The 16,545-nt window shown below is 40.1% G+C and overlaps 1 protein-coding gene across 1 annotated transcript in view; it reads left to right on the top strand.

Moving 5' to 3' along the window:
- Positions 1-16,545, top strand: part of LOC144827510 (cadherin-10-like) — a 727,722-nt gene that overhangs the window by 651,150 nt on the left and 60,027 nt on the right. Inside the window, exons 8-9 of the mRNA XM_078685792.1 lie at positions 12,193-12,329; positions 13,835-13,956. Coding sequence (XP_078541918.1) covers positions 12,193-12,329; positions 13,835-13,956 — 259 coding nt within the window. The remainder of the gene's footprint in view (positions 1-12,192; positions 12,330-13,834; positions 13,957-16,545) is intronic.

The raw sequence follows: 16,545 nt of genomic DNA, 5'->3' as shown, positions 1-16,545 counted from the left end.
TTTACAATGGCACCTAGTCCATGAGCTGCTTGTTTAAAATATTAAATAATTAAAACTCACACAACTAATAAGACACAACCCTAGCAGCATTCATTTACACTGCTCCATGTCATCAAATATTTTCTTAATGAATCAGACCCCAGAAATTGGATGCTATTCTTGGACCTGGCACATCTCATTATGGGCAGTACTCTACTTACTGGTGCCCTGGTGCACATCTAACTCCACTGAAGAATAATCTCCATGTTATGACTGGTTGGTTCAAAAGGCTCAAAAAGAATGTCCGGACATCCCAGCTGCTCAGACAACTCCAAAGGTTCCCTCTGCCTACAAGATCATCTTCAATGACAGAGCAGGGAACATATGAACCAGAACAAACTTCCGAATAACATTAAGTTCTCCAGGTATCAAAGCTGCACTTACAGCAGGTAACTGCTAAAAACAGGAAAGAAAAATGTGAAGACAAGATATCAAGCCTTCTCCTGCCATGTAGTAAGGTTTTGGATTTTTTTTCACTCCTTGCACCATTTTTGATTCACTTGCAGAAGAAATTTAAGACATATCTCTTTACAACACTTGAGCAATAACCTGCCCAGGTATTTGATGCCTGAAGAAGAGACTCCCTCTAGGTAATCCCGTCATCATATTCATTTCATATATATTGCACTGTTGTTAGTAGCAATATTTGTTCTACATAAAACCCTGTACATTAATATGTACATGCATTTATGTTTAGACAAATAAATACATGCATATCTAGACTTCTATGTGAAGCCATATTATAAATATGTCAACCAGATATAGCTACACAGCAAACTCCCCCCAAAAAAAAAATACTCCTAGGTGCAACCAACTGTGCGCCTGAAAGTTCCAGCAGGGTTTAGAGGCACCAAGATATATAAATATCTAACGTGACTTTATTTTCATTCTCAGTAACGGCCCTTGACTTCTGTCTTGCCCCGAGCAATGGATGGTGTGTATTATTTAAAAACATTGTAAAATCATTAATCTGCAGTTGCGGAACCTCAGGTCATGTATATCGAAAAGTATGTCTTGCAATATATACACTTATAAACTGCACCTCTGAATTATGGGCAACTGCTTTCCCGTAACTATGATGGAGAATTTAATTTTGAGAACTTTTAGGCTAAAGAGAGCTATATTATCAACCCCAGCCAAGGACCATTTCCCCTACATATTAATGAAAGTTACGTTATTCATAGCTACTAGAGTTGCGTGATATTACTAGTCTGGACATAACATGCCTGTTTTGTACTGTTACACAAGGCATGGCCCTACAAAAGTGTCATTCTATAAGTCGCCACTTATACTACCTATGCCGGTATTTTAAGTGGACTTGTTCAGGTGGAAGTAATGCAGCAACTTTCACGTGGGAGCGCTACAAGCTATTAGGTGAGCCAGAAGTTTCATTTTAAACAGCTTGTTTGAATGCAGAGTATTTCCAATTTTTAACCATTTATCGGGTAAAAAAGGCAGTTAAATTCCTACAAAACGGGAAGGTAAGGGGATACTCAGCAACCTTCAAACTGGCCATTAGTGCAGAACATTTATCATGGGAGAAGTCACAAACTTGAACTAAATAACTAAGGAAAGCATTAGCAGCAAGAAAATCTGTTATATTTGTCAGAATGTATGGCTTCATTTTTGCAACTATAATGCGATTTTCATGTCTCCAATGTGTCACTGCAAATTGCGTGTTCCATCACCTTCCATTATGCTTCACTCATTTTTTTCCAATCCCCAGTGCTTAGCCACAAAATGAGGTTTCTGAGACTTTCCAAGTCGAAGAAATGAATAGAGACCACAGCAGTAATTGATACAAAAAGTATATTACTTCTGTGCTGCCGCAATTAAAAATGCAATGGCTACAAATTAATTAAAAGAGACGTTCAGATTGGAATAACCTCTATGATGGCACAAACGTAATTTGCATGTTGGTTTGTCTATTACAATTTGAAATAAGCTTTACTATCTTTGAGTCACAGACTGTCACACCAAATTAGCTGTCTCTTGAAAATATTAAAAATGGCAAATAAATTATGGAAAATATTTTCTCCACTATTTATAAACAAATATTTCTGGGAATTTAATTGCAAATATTTAAAACATAAATGGATATGCAGTTTATATAGATACGTTTACATGTGAGAACATCGGAATTAGCCTGCTTACCCTTTTTTCCTATTTTTCAAAGGGTACCTTATGGGTTGTGTGCACATTCTCTTGATGTCTTTTAGGGTGGGTAGCTTGCCCTTGCTACAAGGAGTAGTTTTCCACAGACTGGGCGATTCCACTTCATGCTCAGCACTGAACCATGTATGGGTTTGCACAATGTCAGGCAATGGGCAGTATCTTTCGTTAAAGAAAGGAGCTGCTGCTATGCACCTACTAAGAGCCACACACATACAGACAGCAAGAGGAGACTCCAATACCATGCTTCCCAAACCATAAAGGTGATCCCTTAAAGCATTATGAGCAAAATTATGTGGATGATTGTCCACCTCCCTGCCAGGCCACACTTGCACTGACACAGTTCTCGTGAGTGAATACGTATATCCTAGATACAGTTGTAAAAATACACTTTACAGTTGTCTGTGCAGAAAAAAGATTTTGTCTGTGCATGAAAAAGATTTTCAAAATTATTTTTTAAAGATATAGGTGTTCAAAACATGTGTTATGGAATCTGCACTCCACGAAATTATAGCGGACAACCATTTTTTTTTAAGTGTAAGTTTTTATTGGCATTTTCCTAATTAACATTTCAATGTTTACATATTGAGATATCACAATGAGGATAACAAATGGTCCTACTATACCCCCCTCCCACTTGTGTAGGCTCTAACATAATCATAATTCCGTAATTAGCACTGTATAAGGAACCAGGCACATCGTAAGAGGCTTGCTGATGGCAAAGTTACATAACACTAGATAGCACTATACTCCTCTCCATTGTTTGTTCCTCGGTCAGTCAACGTAATCGCTCCAACCCTTATCATCATTAGTACTCAAGGGGTCAGTGCATCTGGGGGATCTAAAAGCTCAGTGAGCATTGTTGTCCAGGCCTGTAGTTTGTCTGCATGTTTATTATCCCTATGTGTTTTTTATGCATATGACTCTCCTCAGCATTTACCCATTCAGCGATATTTCTCTGCCATTCCGCTATCCTCGTGCATCTGGGGTCATCCATCTAATGGCTATTCTGTGCTTGGCTAGAACAAGCCCCAGAAAGAGGAACTTTCTGCTCTGTCCCAATAGATGCTGCCCTACATCCCTGGTGATGGACCACCCTGTGGTAGGGTTCATGGACTTTAAAACTGCCTCCCAATTAGTCATCCAAATTAGGAAACTCCCAAAACATGTGAAGGAAATCCTCTCCTTGTGCTGGGTATATTGCATGTAGTGTACTTAGGGTGAGATAAACCTGATGCACCACATTATACTGGAATAACTTAAACATTGCATTAGAAGCGGTTGCATTTACCCCTTCAGGGATCCTTCCCAGTCCTAAGCCGAGAGTGGCTATTCCAACACAATCAATCAAAAGGTACTTTATTCGGCAACTCAATGCCATAAAAGTGAACATGTTAAAATGATACATTTCATCAGCATGCTTAAAAACCTTTAAAAAAATTAAAATAGGAACATTCTTGATCAATTAAATAGCAAAATTCAAATTATAAAATGAGAATAAAAGCATCATATAGAGTGCAAAGTGTTAAGGCCAAGTGCAAAAGACAGTGTATCATAAAAATACCAATATTAGCATGAGATGGGCCCAAGTATCAAAACATGCAAAGACAAGTGTCTGCTATAAAAACAACTTTTTCCTATGCCTAATGGCTCCTGTTAGGAAACTTGGAACCCCGAAACAGACCATAGGGAAAGATAGCATTTGGAGGTATAACAAAGTGGGCCTGGCTTTGGTAAAGTGACAGTCTCTGAGTAATGGAAATATAAATATTTTGCGCAGTGAGTAATAATAATCACAGAATAAAGTATAATGTAAGGTATCGTGTTCAGAGAAGTTGTCAAAAGAACAAGGTTTTAGGGTAGCAGGTTTTGTAAATCCTAGGGGGACAGCCAAAAGCCAGGGAACCAAATGCAGTCGGAATCTGGCCCGCACAAAGCGATGAAAGGCACAATCCAGACCTCCATCCATCAGTACCTCAGGGCCAACATGTTCTGTGTCCACACTCAATGCAGATCCAAAGAATGCAGTATCATCCAGTGTAGGGGCATACACATTTAACAAACATAGATCTCTAGCATTTAACGTTTCCAAGACATTCACATAAAGTCCTTCAGGGTCCAGTTTCACTCCCTTAGCCACAAAGGGAACTCCAGGCAGGACCAGATCAGAGCCCTCTTGACGCAACTGGAGTAGGAGGATGTGACCCCACCACCTATGTATCAGTTGTTTAATGCATGCCTCCCAAGTGTGAGTTTCCTGCAAGGATGCCACAGAGACACCATAGTACCTGAGTTCAGAGTAAAGTCTGTGTTTTTTAACGGACAGACCCAGTCCCCAAATGTTCCATTTTAAAAACTTCCAAAGTTCCCGGAAAACTTGCACACCTCAGTCTCACCGTGCACCATTCACACTTCACCCCGCCCCCTCAGATATACAGTGCTCCACATATCTGGTTCAGTAACATTGAGCCAAGTCCATCCAACTACACATTCAACCTCTCTTAACAAAAACAACTTGGAACTCGCCCCTCCACTGAGAGGCAGTAAGTCCAAACAGCAACGGCTCCAAATAGCAAGGCTAACTCTGAGGTCTACCGCCCAATCCCTCCCTCAGAGGCAAAAGCCTCAGCTTCACTAGACACATTGAGCTGAGGGCCAAGCATCCCACCAGGGCAGCAAGGCCAGAGGCACTTGTGCACAACCATGTTGTGTAAATGTGCAAAAAGGAAGATTGAGAATAACAAATACCTGTTTTATGGTGCATATAAATAATATGAAGAGCTGATGGTATAATAATACATATAAAGCTATTCAGGGGATTGTCTTTATTAATGGCCTTGATGTCTGAAATGCCTTTGGACCAGTTCTTAAAGTGGGCCATCCATAGACAGTGATGTCTTAAGTTCAAGAAAAGCGTTCAATGTTCAGTACGTGAAATAAGTTGTCTTGTGCTTCTTCGAGTAGTAAACACATTTCGACAATTGGGAACTGTGTGGTTGTCTTGAAGTGTGGATTCACTATCAAGCATTTTGCACACCTACAACGCTGAATATATTTTGAAACTCTTTTTCATGTTCAACACACAGTAAGGTGTATTTTAATAATGTGTCTCTGGTATGGTATATGTATGGTATATGTAATGATATATGTGTACATTTTTTCAAACTACAGGATGTATTCCATACCAAACCATCACTAGACAATATCTACTGTATTATAAAGTACTGTTGTTGGCTGTTGGTCAGCAAGTAATTTTCGTTAACCTATGAATATACCTTGAGTTAGAACAACACACTACTTCATGAAACGGACCCAATCCCCATTTGTTTATGAAGAATATGCAATGCCAAAAGCAGTATATAATTTAAGGAGAGTTTGTTCAAGGTTCGGTATCAATTTTACCAGTTGCATCCCCTGACTTTTAAAGATTTGAGTTGGAATCTTAACATTGAAACACCTTTAGGAGTTGTTCAGTGATTTTATGCAGATGTTTTGATCCTAAAAAGGATGTAGGGAAAAGTATGGAAAAAGACAAAAAAAACTTACATTCTTGAACGTTTCTAGTCTGTTCACTTCTAGACTTATGAAGTTGGCAAGACAGAAAATATCTGCTGGGTACCTATTCGCTGAGTTTGTGGGGGTTGGAATTCTGCCTGTGGAAACGTGCAGAGTTCAAGGCTGTCACTTATGAAGTTATGAAGTACGTGAACTTTTCAATAAATGTGATATTCTAAACTGTTCTTGTAATTAACACATTGCGTGTTTTGAAATGGTCTTGAGGCTCGTGAAGTGTCTTCTATTGTAAGTATAAATCTTCCCCAAGGAGAGGTTCACTTAAATTGTATTTTGTTTATTTGTGAAGATCATGAAAGTGCAGTTTCTTTTTCAAAACCAGAGCAAACAAATGACAGTAATTAGTAAAACAAGTGCCTTATTTAGAGTTTGGCAGATGGAATGTGTCATCATAAATATGATGAATGCCACGTCTGTCATATTACAAGTGCATTCATGCCTTTGGCACCTGTGATAGGGCTGGGCGTCCGCAGGGGAGGGCAAGGAGGGGCGCCTTGCCCTCCCCGCCGTGACTTCAAGACGGGGTTCTCACTCTCTTTCCTCTCCTTTCTTTTATTTGCTTCCCTGTGAAATGGATCCAAAATGTCGTAATTTTCTGACATTTTAATTCCAAAGTGAAGCATTGGGAATAAAAGGCTAAAAATATGAAAAATAGATAAATAACTAAATAAAGTAAGACAGAGTAGTAGCAAACTGGCCAAACTGATTTTATTCACACTGAAACACATTAGCGCCACTTTTACAGAGTTTACCAGTTGTTTTCTTGTCATTGTTTTCCCTGGACTTGGAACTAGTGCACCAATCCTGGAGGTACTGCAATGCGTGGATTGGAAAACAAAACGTGTGCTGCGTCTCTGCTTCCAGGGATGTGGTCTTTTTACCATACTGCTTACGTTTTGTAAGGATATAAGCAATGGCCATTGCAATGGGTCCATTCAGGGCCCTGTAGTTGTGTCCTTAACTTTTCAGGCAAACGCACTCACTGATTTCTGAATAGTGAGTGTAAAAGCATTAAGGTAACCATGTATTTCCTGCTTACATTTACCATGGTTTGCTAAATTTTGCATTCCCTATAAGTGTTTGCTTTTTCCAGGATGTTGTTATTTTTTTTTGTAGGCCGCATATTGCTCTTGTCTAGTGAGTAATTTATATTGCGCATCCAGGTGTTTATAGCGGGCAACAATTGGGTTGTAGTTGAAAACATTGGGAGTTTTTCTCAGTGGGGCAGTACGGTAATCATTAGGGGAGAGGATGTGGCACTACGAGCTGCTGAATTTGGAACTGGGAACCAAGTTCAGCCTTAATAACCAGCCCACCAGCCCACTCTCCTGCGATGGCACAATCACATGCTAGACCTTAGAAGGCTTCGCAACACCTTAGAAGTCCTGGTGTCTTCGCACCAGGAGGTGGACCCTAGCATGACAAGTGTAGGTTAACTTTCAAGGCTTGTCCACCACTATCCATACTGAAGTTCACCTCCAGTCTTGTTGGCAGGCCTATGAAGCAGCACACCCTAGAACAACAGTCACTGAGGTCACAGGACCCTTGAGAAGGGCCAGCTCTAGGGCGGTGCAACCAGTGTAACAGCACTGGGTGCTGTCTTTAGGTGAGGGCATCATGTTTGCAAGTATATTATGGTTTTAAAAACGCTTGCTGCCTCCTTCCTGGCCCCCGGCAATTTTCGGCAACAATAAAAATGTCATGATGACTCTGGTGATTAATGTTCTTCCTAGAGAGAGATCAGAATTTTATCTAGTGGAAGTTTTGACTCATGGAAAGGTAGCTCAGAGGGTTAATGTACCGGCTTCAAAGAACATGCGACATGCAGATCACAAAGTGCACATAATGTAAATAGGTCAGTGGGCTGCAGCTTTTGGCAGAGAGATCCTTTTGTTACTTGCAGTTTATAAGTTAAAATCCTAACTTAGAACAGTGAGCTATTAACTGTCTTCTAAGAGCTGCATACAAACTTCAAGGTATAAATTAGAGCGTTATGTCCCCCCCCCCCGGTCCCCCAGTCTTTGATTAACCTAATGTCCCAAAAAGTGTTCTTTTGGACCGAAATCAATTCTGATTATTAAGGAGAACCCCCAACCATGGTATTACTTTTTAAATTCCGGGTATTGTGTTTTTCCAGACCAATCACTATAAAACTATACGGGCTACTAGTATGGTTGTCATGTGACTCCTACACCTTGTAGTTCTTAGTCTTATGTAACATTTTCTATACAGTGATTTACACACATATTGATTGTCTCTGTGTAATGTGTGTGATGTGAAGTGATCTGACACCCTACAATGGTAAGAGTGGCGCTGTAAATCAAATTATATGCATCTGAGAGAGAGTGGTTATGGAGACTTGGGGGCACAGTTAAAGGGTGGTGGTGAGGGAATCCATGGCAGAGGTGGTCATTGGGGGGCGCAAACAAACATTAATGCACAGGACACCACCAGTGCTATGGCTGGCCCTGCCCTTGATGCCAATCTGCCTCACCCAAAGGTAACTCTATTGGCCTTGTTTCAGCAGCAGTAGCTGCAACTCACCAGGGATTGGCAATGCAGGATTTGCACGCACACCAAACTTAGTTCGCAAACTTCACAGTCTCCCGGCTTCATTCACAAGCACTTTTAACGTGTGCTGCCTCCTGTGGGGCCACTAGAATTAATTATGCAGCAAAGGATGACAACATTATGCCGTAGTGTTGACTAAATTATGCATTAACCTCATCACTGCTGCCGACAGCCAACGGCCATCGCGTGCACTACCTCGGTAGGGCTGTGCACATCCGTTGGCCGTCACGGCCCCGCCCGCTCAATAGAACGTTCCGCACTAGCGCGGAACGTTCGGCGCAGCTAAGAGGTTAAAAAAAGGCTACCGCGTAATGCAGTATATTTTCAGATATTTTATTATTTTGACGTGTGTACACATGCTAACAGTCTCTGGAAAGATTTTGCCTTATTAGTACCAGTGTAACATACAAACGCAGCAGTGAGAAAGGTGACCAGTCAACCTTTACAATAGGCCATCCACTCCGTAGCAACACAAGTCACATTTTATATTAACTTTTGATATGTTTGAGCTACAAACAATTTATTAGTTTAAATGGTCAGATCATGCAGCAGGTCTTGCATTATGAGGCAAGTATGGCAGAGCCATAATTTTAGAGAAAACATTTGCAAACTAGGATATTTTGCCATTCATGTTTGAACTGCTGTTGTTGAAAAAGGGTGAAGTGCTGATGACAGAAACTCCATGGCTCGGAGACAAATGGCTTGTGTTTCCACATTTTATCATATTTGGTACATTCTGTGATTAGAAGCATATCCCACTTTGTGAATATATTTTAATGTCAATAACTCATTATAACCTTAAATAATCATGTGTATCCATTGGTTGATTAAACTGGGCAGTGAAATTCCAAACAAATACTAAAAATTGGGATGTCTACGTATTCTAGCCACACCTCTGGCTCCACCCACAGATCCAATCCTTGAGTTATTCCCGCCCTCTGATTCTCCGCCCATTGTTCCCCTACTTTTTTTCCCCCACTTCGACCACTGTGTAAGACTCAGCATCCCTGAACCTATGATGTGGCGTAGCTGCAGGCGCCGCATGTGCCGCACATTTACGGTGCCAGGCTTCTGCATAAGGGAGCTGGCCATTATTGTGTCCCTAAACGTGCGCACTATGTCAGTTTGACATTGAGTACACGTAGAGGTACTATACGTTTCTTTTAAAAAATATAGCTAACATTTGGACCTATACATTTTATTTTGTATAAATTAATTGAATGTGTGTAAAATTTAGCAATGCCCGGGGAATTCTAGTAAAGGGAGCACCCATTGGCGAATAACTAGCATGTGTGATTGATGCATTATTTATTACTAACTTTGACGTTGTGCTTTAACTTTGGATAAAAGTTATCATGAATTCTAGCACCAAAAAGCCAATATTGGTGAATATGTGTGCTACAAATAATCCCTAACATACACTGTGCATAAAGTATATTTAATCTGGTGCTTTAATCGTAGGCTGTTTTAAAGTATTCTGATAAAAATCAAATTGTGCTGAAGACAGCCTTGATTGGTGTTGGATCGAGGACCCAGAAGTCTGCACACCTAGCAGACAGAGATAAAGCACCTTGTCAGAAAGTTTAGCGTTTTCCCTACAGGTGGTGTTTGTTGGCCTGTGGCAGGGTCAGTCACATGTCCTGGATTCCTGGCATTTAATTGAGTCTATCCCAGTTCTGCGCCCCAGTGTTTTTTTGTGCCCCACCTGGCACACATCATGTCGGAGGATGGTGATGACGTTAACATTTTGCCCCCCCCCCTGGAAAAATGTCTGTGGACGCCCATGTAGACTGCGCCCCAGTGCTTTTTTGTGCCCCACCTGGCACACATCATGTCGGAGGATGGTGATGACGTTAACATTTTGCCCCCCCCCTGGGAAAATGTCTGCGGACGCCCAGACTATCCACCATGTTTTGATGGAGTATTCGATCCATCAAACTATACATAATGCCCTAAGGGGGATATCCACAAGGACTTATCTTCGATTTATCTCCACCTTAACGCATCAAAAGTGGAGATAGATTTAACACCCCATTCACAAGCTGGTGCAAACTGCAGACATCGACAGTATTCCCACAATAACTGCCCCAAAATGTATCTCCACAGTGGACACCACCAACTAACCCTAATGAGATTCAGAGTAGGCGTTCCCGTGCAAAAACACACAAAAAACCACAACACCACTTTCACAACAAACTGCCAGATCTGCGATGCAAACCAAAAACAGCTGATAAGCCACAGTAACAGCAGGGAATAAACACCTGCCTTTTGCTGGTGTTAAGCAGGATGACTACCTGCAGCATAAAAGGGAGCCCAGCCAAGAGCCACACCAGAAGACCCACAAATGCCATGGAGACAATGATTATGCAATGCTGATACCCATGAGGCCACAACACCCACCACAACTACCCTAGGCCCGCCACCACCCCCAGGACTCATCCGGCCCTGCCCCCCTTCCCAGGAACACCACAGAGGCAGCGTACACAAAGACATCGGACCCACCTGAAATGCACCTGCCGCCCAGACCCAAAGCCAGAGGAGGACATTGCCCACTACAGGCACAAAAGGACAACCATCCCCTGCATCCTGACCCACATCCCCCACCTGCTGATGGTACCAACTCAGCGGACAACCAACATCCCTCCGCAGACAAAGCTGCCGGCTGCACAGCACATGCAGGCCTCTGGTACCATCCAACCCACAACTGCCAGTGGGGCTTGTGGGGTTGTCTGGTGGCTCGGGTTGCCTCCATTGTGCTTGGCTGTTGTTTTCTGTTTGGTGTGTCTTTCTTTTTCAGGCTATTGTTGTGCTTATTCCCGCCTGACGTGTGTGTTACTGGCCTGGCAGTACTTATCCCTGCTTTCCCCATCGCGAATAGGCTCATCGCACGTTTTTTTGTGTTGTGGTTTGTGTTTTTATATCCGAGTTGGTTGCATCACGGACATTGGCCTTGGTTTCGGCAGAACATGCATGGTATTGCCTTCTTGTGAATTCCACGTTGACACAGGGTTATTTTCCTGCGATAGGCTGCCATGTGTAAAGTTGCATTAGCATTTTTTGCTGATGTTTAGCACACGTTCTTGTGAATATCCCCTAAGAGTTTGGAGCACCAGAAATATGACTGAGTGTCTAGATTATGTCTTAACTATTAATGGCTGAGCAGAGGACGTTTTGCCTACATTGTATATATGATTAGGTCCCACCTTCAGGAGGATTTATTGGACCAGCCCCCATATCGTTGACATGTATCATGCCACAAGGCTCATATTAAGGGTCCTAACAATACGGTTATCCTATATATTTTTGTTTTTTTATTGTTATCTATATTATAATTGTAGTTTCAATTACACACTTGTAATGTTTTGCTATTACAAATGTAAGATAGATGTATACATGTCTGGCCCTATTCATAAAAAAACTGGCTGTGAAATACTCTTGCATTACTCCTGGCTTACTCTTTAGTTCCAGGAGTACTTCCTGCTTACTTGTGAATTTCAGGACTATATCATGACTACTACAGGAGTAAGTCACACCAACTAACAGCACAATCTTTGTGAATAGGGCACCCAAAGTCTAACTATGACCTCAGAGCAAAACTTGGTGGCATACGCCACATCTTTAAAAAGTATTTGCTTTGTACACCGCTGTGCACAGCAGCAATTTTTTTTAAAATATAATGGTTATACGTTGCAAAGCTATAGGCATATGGCACCATATTGTATATGCTTGAGTATATAAGGAGAAACAGTATAAATAGATATATCAATATTGCATTATGCTATTGCTGTATTTATTTCCTTTCATTTATTCCACTTTGCCTTTTATGTATCTGCTTAGGTTTACCTTGGATCGTCATACTGACCTTGACAGAATATTCAATATACACTCTGGAAATGGATCAATCTACACATCAAAATCGCTTGACCGTGAAATATCCCAATGGCACAACCTAAGCATAATAGCTACTGAAATCAGTAAGTCGTTTAGTGTTTAATGTATTTGTCTTTCATGTGCCTCTTATAGATTCTGTAGAGGTTGAGACAATTTTTGTAACACAGCCCTTACAGCGATGTCATTCTGTATTACCATTTATTTTTTTATATTTGGTCAGAAATCAAACATAATACCAAAACCAACTTAAAAAAATGACATGACTTGAATGGGAAAATTATAGAATGACATATTATCTTCTGACATATTATGGATGTGTGAAGTGACATGTTTTAGGCATTGACATGTTGTAGGCATCATGTAACATGTCTTAGCATTCCATAATTCCCTTTTGCCGCTACCTACCAAATATTTTCTCATAAACTCACTTAATGTGAAAAATAGGGCCTTGAAGAGTCCAAGGGTCCAATGTACTAAACACTGTTCACAAAAACTAGCTGCAATGACCAATCAGTATTTTTGCACCCTGTATAGAATTTTAGAAACCGACATATAGCTACTAATAGGTTGTTTGTAAAATTTCAGTTCTGAATGGGTTACAAGTTGACCTACCTCATTAATATTAATGAGGTAGGTCACAAATTGTGACTTACCGATTGGTGGCCATCACAGGAATGCTAGATTCCTTGGGTCGGCATATCAAAATATTTGAAATCACCTTCAAATAAAGTAAACATTTTTTAAATGCAGCCCTATTTTCCTTACAGGAAGTAGGGCTAAGTATAAAAAGACACTTTCAAATTTTTTTTAAATAGTTGGTAGGGGTTTGCAGTGGTCATCTGGGGCACAGCCTACTCCCCAACAAACATTTTTTTACATTCAAAAAGGGAAAGAGTGCCCAAAGGTATCCCTTCATTTAGCAAATGGCTTACCACCCCAGCTCCGGAACTGGTAATGTTTCATTGTTTAGCAACCAGATTTCCACCGCAAAACGTTTATACATCTCATATTGAATCGCTATTTGAAAGGGACACTCACAAGTCCCTTCAAAATAGCGCTGAGGTAGTGTCAAAAATCCAATCACTAAATATTTAGTGAGTGTTATAATGTGTTTCGTACATTCAGCACATTGCAAAAACTTTTTTGCCTTCTCAACCAGCGATTTGAACTCAATGGTGATTGGAGAATGGAAGGTTATACTGGTGTCACCAGTTAATGGACAGTGCTATTGCCCCTTTGTAAGGTACTTTTCCTACAATTTACTGTTTGTTTGAGTTTAACAAATATTTACCCAAAGGTAATGATGTACAAATATATCACACAGCAGGGTGGGTCTACTCTGCACTTAACATAACAAAAGATAGTTCTAAAAATATTAATAAAATAAATAAATGCAAACACATCTAAATGAATATGTCACTTGAATGTTGACTGGGAAAAAGTGGTCGAGGAATCACAATAATGGAAATAAGGTTAGTTCATAAAAAACAAAATGACAATGTCACTGGATAATAGAAGAGGAAATATTAATTTAAGCTGGGACTGTCTCAACAGCACCATCATTTCATTAATTTGTTTCTGTCTACAGACAACCCCAAACAAGCCACTCGTGTTCATGTTTACGTAAAAGTGCTGGACGTCAATGACAACGCACCGGAATTTGCCACGTTCTATGACACTTTTGTATGTGAAAATGCAAGAGCTGGGCAGGTAATGTATTTGCATAATAAAGCCAACCTAATGTTATAATGTTGAGCTCGTCTACAAGCAAATTTTTTTTAAATCATTATTCGGGAAACTTTAACATAATACATACATGTCATTATATAATATGCAATATTTTCTAAGTTCGATTTCCCTTTTTGACTATCGTTGGTCGTTGGTTGTCCTCCGGGCATTAACTGTCTTACAAATGCACAATTTGTCGAAAAACAGAAAAAAGGGAATACAAAGAATGCAGGTGACAGAGCGGGACATGAGGATGAAAAAATGTATTAACTCCACCCAAATGTAATTCCTTAAAATGAAATTATTTAGATTAAAACAATGTGGTGCTGATGTGAAACGTTTCTTTCTCTGGTTAAGAGAGAGTCGCAAGAACACATGAGAAAAGGATGTCTATAGAAATTCATTTTTGGCATATGTAAAAATGTATGGATTTTTTTGAAGCAATGTCATTTCGTAATGGTTACATTGTGTTTACCTTGTTCTATGAACAAGCCAAAAGAAAAATGAAATATAAATATTGCACCGTCACCATTCACGGATCTGTAAATTCAAAGGACTGCTTTAACTGGACAGGCGCTTTTTAGACGATAATGTTTTTGGACCCACGTCACCATTCTGCACCAAACATTCACAAAATGTATCCATGGTTAATTAAACATTTTAATGAACTTTTTCAGGCTATCATCTAGGGAATACGGGATACATCCATATGGGGAAAAGGCAACATGTTTGGTTCCAATACAATCATACGCATAAAAATCGCATGTGCCTGACAAACGTTTTTGAAAAAAATGAACACAATGCAATTTCATGTTTCTTGCTGTCCAGTGCGCATGCACACATTTTAAAGGTATATGTTAAAATGTTGGTGAGCAGCTCACAGGTTGGAAATGTGAAAATCCCTAATTTGCTGAAAACAGATTGTTAAAATTCGTGAGCTGGCCATTTGCAACCCAACCCATGTGTTGTCGCACATCACATATATTCGCTAATACAAAACGCTAAATGGATGCTTCACGAAAAGTGGCAGTAGGAAAATAGGGCCTGTTGAGCATAGCGATTCTGTGCCGATTTCTCAAATCCTAATGCACCAAAATCTTATTGTAATTTGGCAAAGCTATCAAGAAAAGCAAAAGGAGCTTTGCAACTCATTCTGAAAGTCAATTAAGAGGAGGGGTGAAAAAGTCATTCCATTCTATTTTCAATTCGTAATGAGATGTATCGCTAGTTTGGGAACACAACTGCAGTTGCAAACCTGTGAAGGGTAAACTGTCCCTGAAGGGCCACTTCCACTTTGGGACATGTCGGGTGGTCTCAGTAGGTGCGGGCAGTGCTCCAAAGAACAGCGAGCTGCTTTTCTCAAAATATTCCAAAATACGATTTATTGTTAAAGCAGCACAAGTTCCCTAAGAAAAAAAAAAGTTTTTAGTTTCAGAATGCAAACACAGGGAAGATGGCCTGCTGTTCTTTGCAGGGCAATATTCCTGCCTTTGTAGCCAATTAGAGGATGTGGCAAATAGTGACCTATTTAATTATTATTCATTAGGCAAGTCATTTTACAACAACCCGTTACTGTACATTTTTCAAGGCAACCTATTAATTAATACTTAGGTCATTTAGCAAAATGCAAAAGCAGGTCACGAAAAGGCAGTGTGCAATTTACCCTCCCTATTTGCAACATGCGTTTTCTAACATCAAGCCCCTGGTACAACAAGTTTGTGTAAAGCTGCTCACTGTTTTTATGTTGATTAATGAGCACGAATGATCATTAAATCTGCTGTCCCATTTAACACATTTAATATCCTTGGCTTTGATATCCTCCAGGAGTTCCAAGAGCTTGAGGTACATGGCCTTGCTCATCAATATGGTCAAGGAACTCTTTGACGGTAATGTATGGCAGTGGGTACTTTATCCCATACCTACTTTCATTGTGAAAATGCATGTCATAGGGGTCTACAACTGAGTGTATGGAGCTGCATCTGTACACATGAAATTGCACAACATTTATAACACTGAACATATGTGCTTGAAGCTATACTTGAGCTTAGGAGGTGGTCATTTGTGACAAAACTTGGATCTATCAGTCTATTATCCTCCTTAGACACTGTTAGGGGAACTGTAGGTAATACTGCACTTTAAGAGGCATCAGAGGATCTTTTAGACCACAGGCGAATATTAGACTACATCTAAGCATTTGAGGCTATACCAGTATACATGAAGCTACAATGAACATAAGACTGCACTGTAAAAGGTACAAAATAGGCATGTTTAAGAATATAATATCCAACATACAATACTATTGCAAAATATGCAATTTTGAAAATAAGAAAGGCCTTCATGAGGTTTATATCCCCAATAAGGTCATATTTCAACGTGTTCTTGTTGTTCCCAATTAATTTTCAAAAAGTTTGTAATTTCCTTGTCTGATCTTTAACGGTGTTTGGTGGCAATGTACTTTCAATAGCAAAGAATGGCTAAAATGAGAAGGAACTTTGGTTAATATTGAGGTCTTAATACATTTATCACCATTCCTATTTTAGATTTTATTTCATGACATCAGTAACATTTACC

The sequence above is a fragment of the Lissotriton helveticus genome, chromosome 4_1 (genome assembly GCF_964261635.1).
Source record: "Lissotriton helveticus chromosome 4_1, aLisHel1.1, whole genome shotgun sequence".
Lineage (NCBI taxonomy): Eukaryota > Metazoa > Chordata > Amphibia > Caudata > Salamandridae > Lissotriton > Lissotriton helveticus.
The sequence above is the reverse complement of the archived record's forward strand: the minus strand, read 5'-3'. Positions and strand labels throughout refer to the sequence as shown.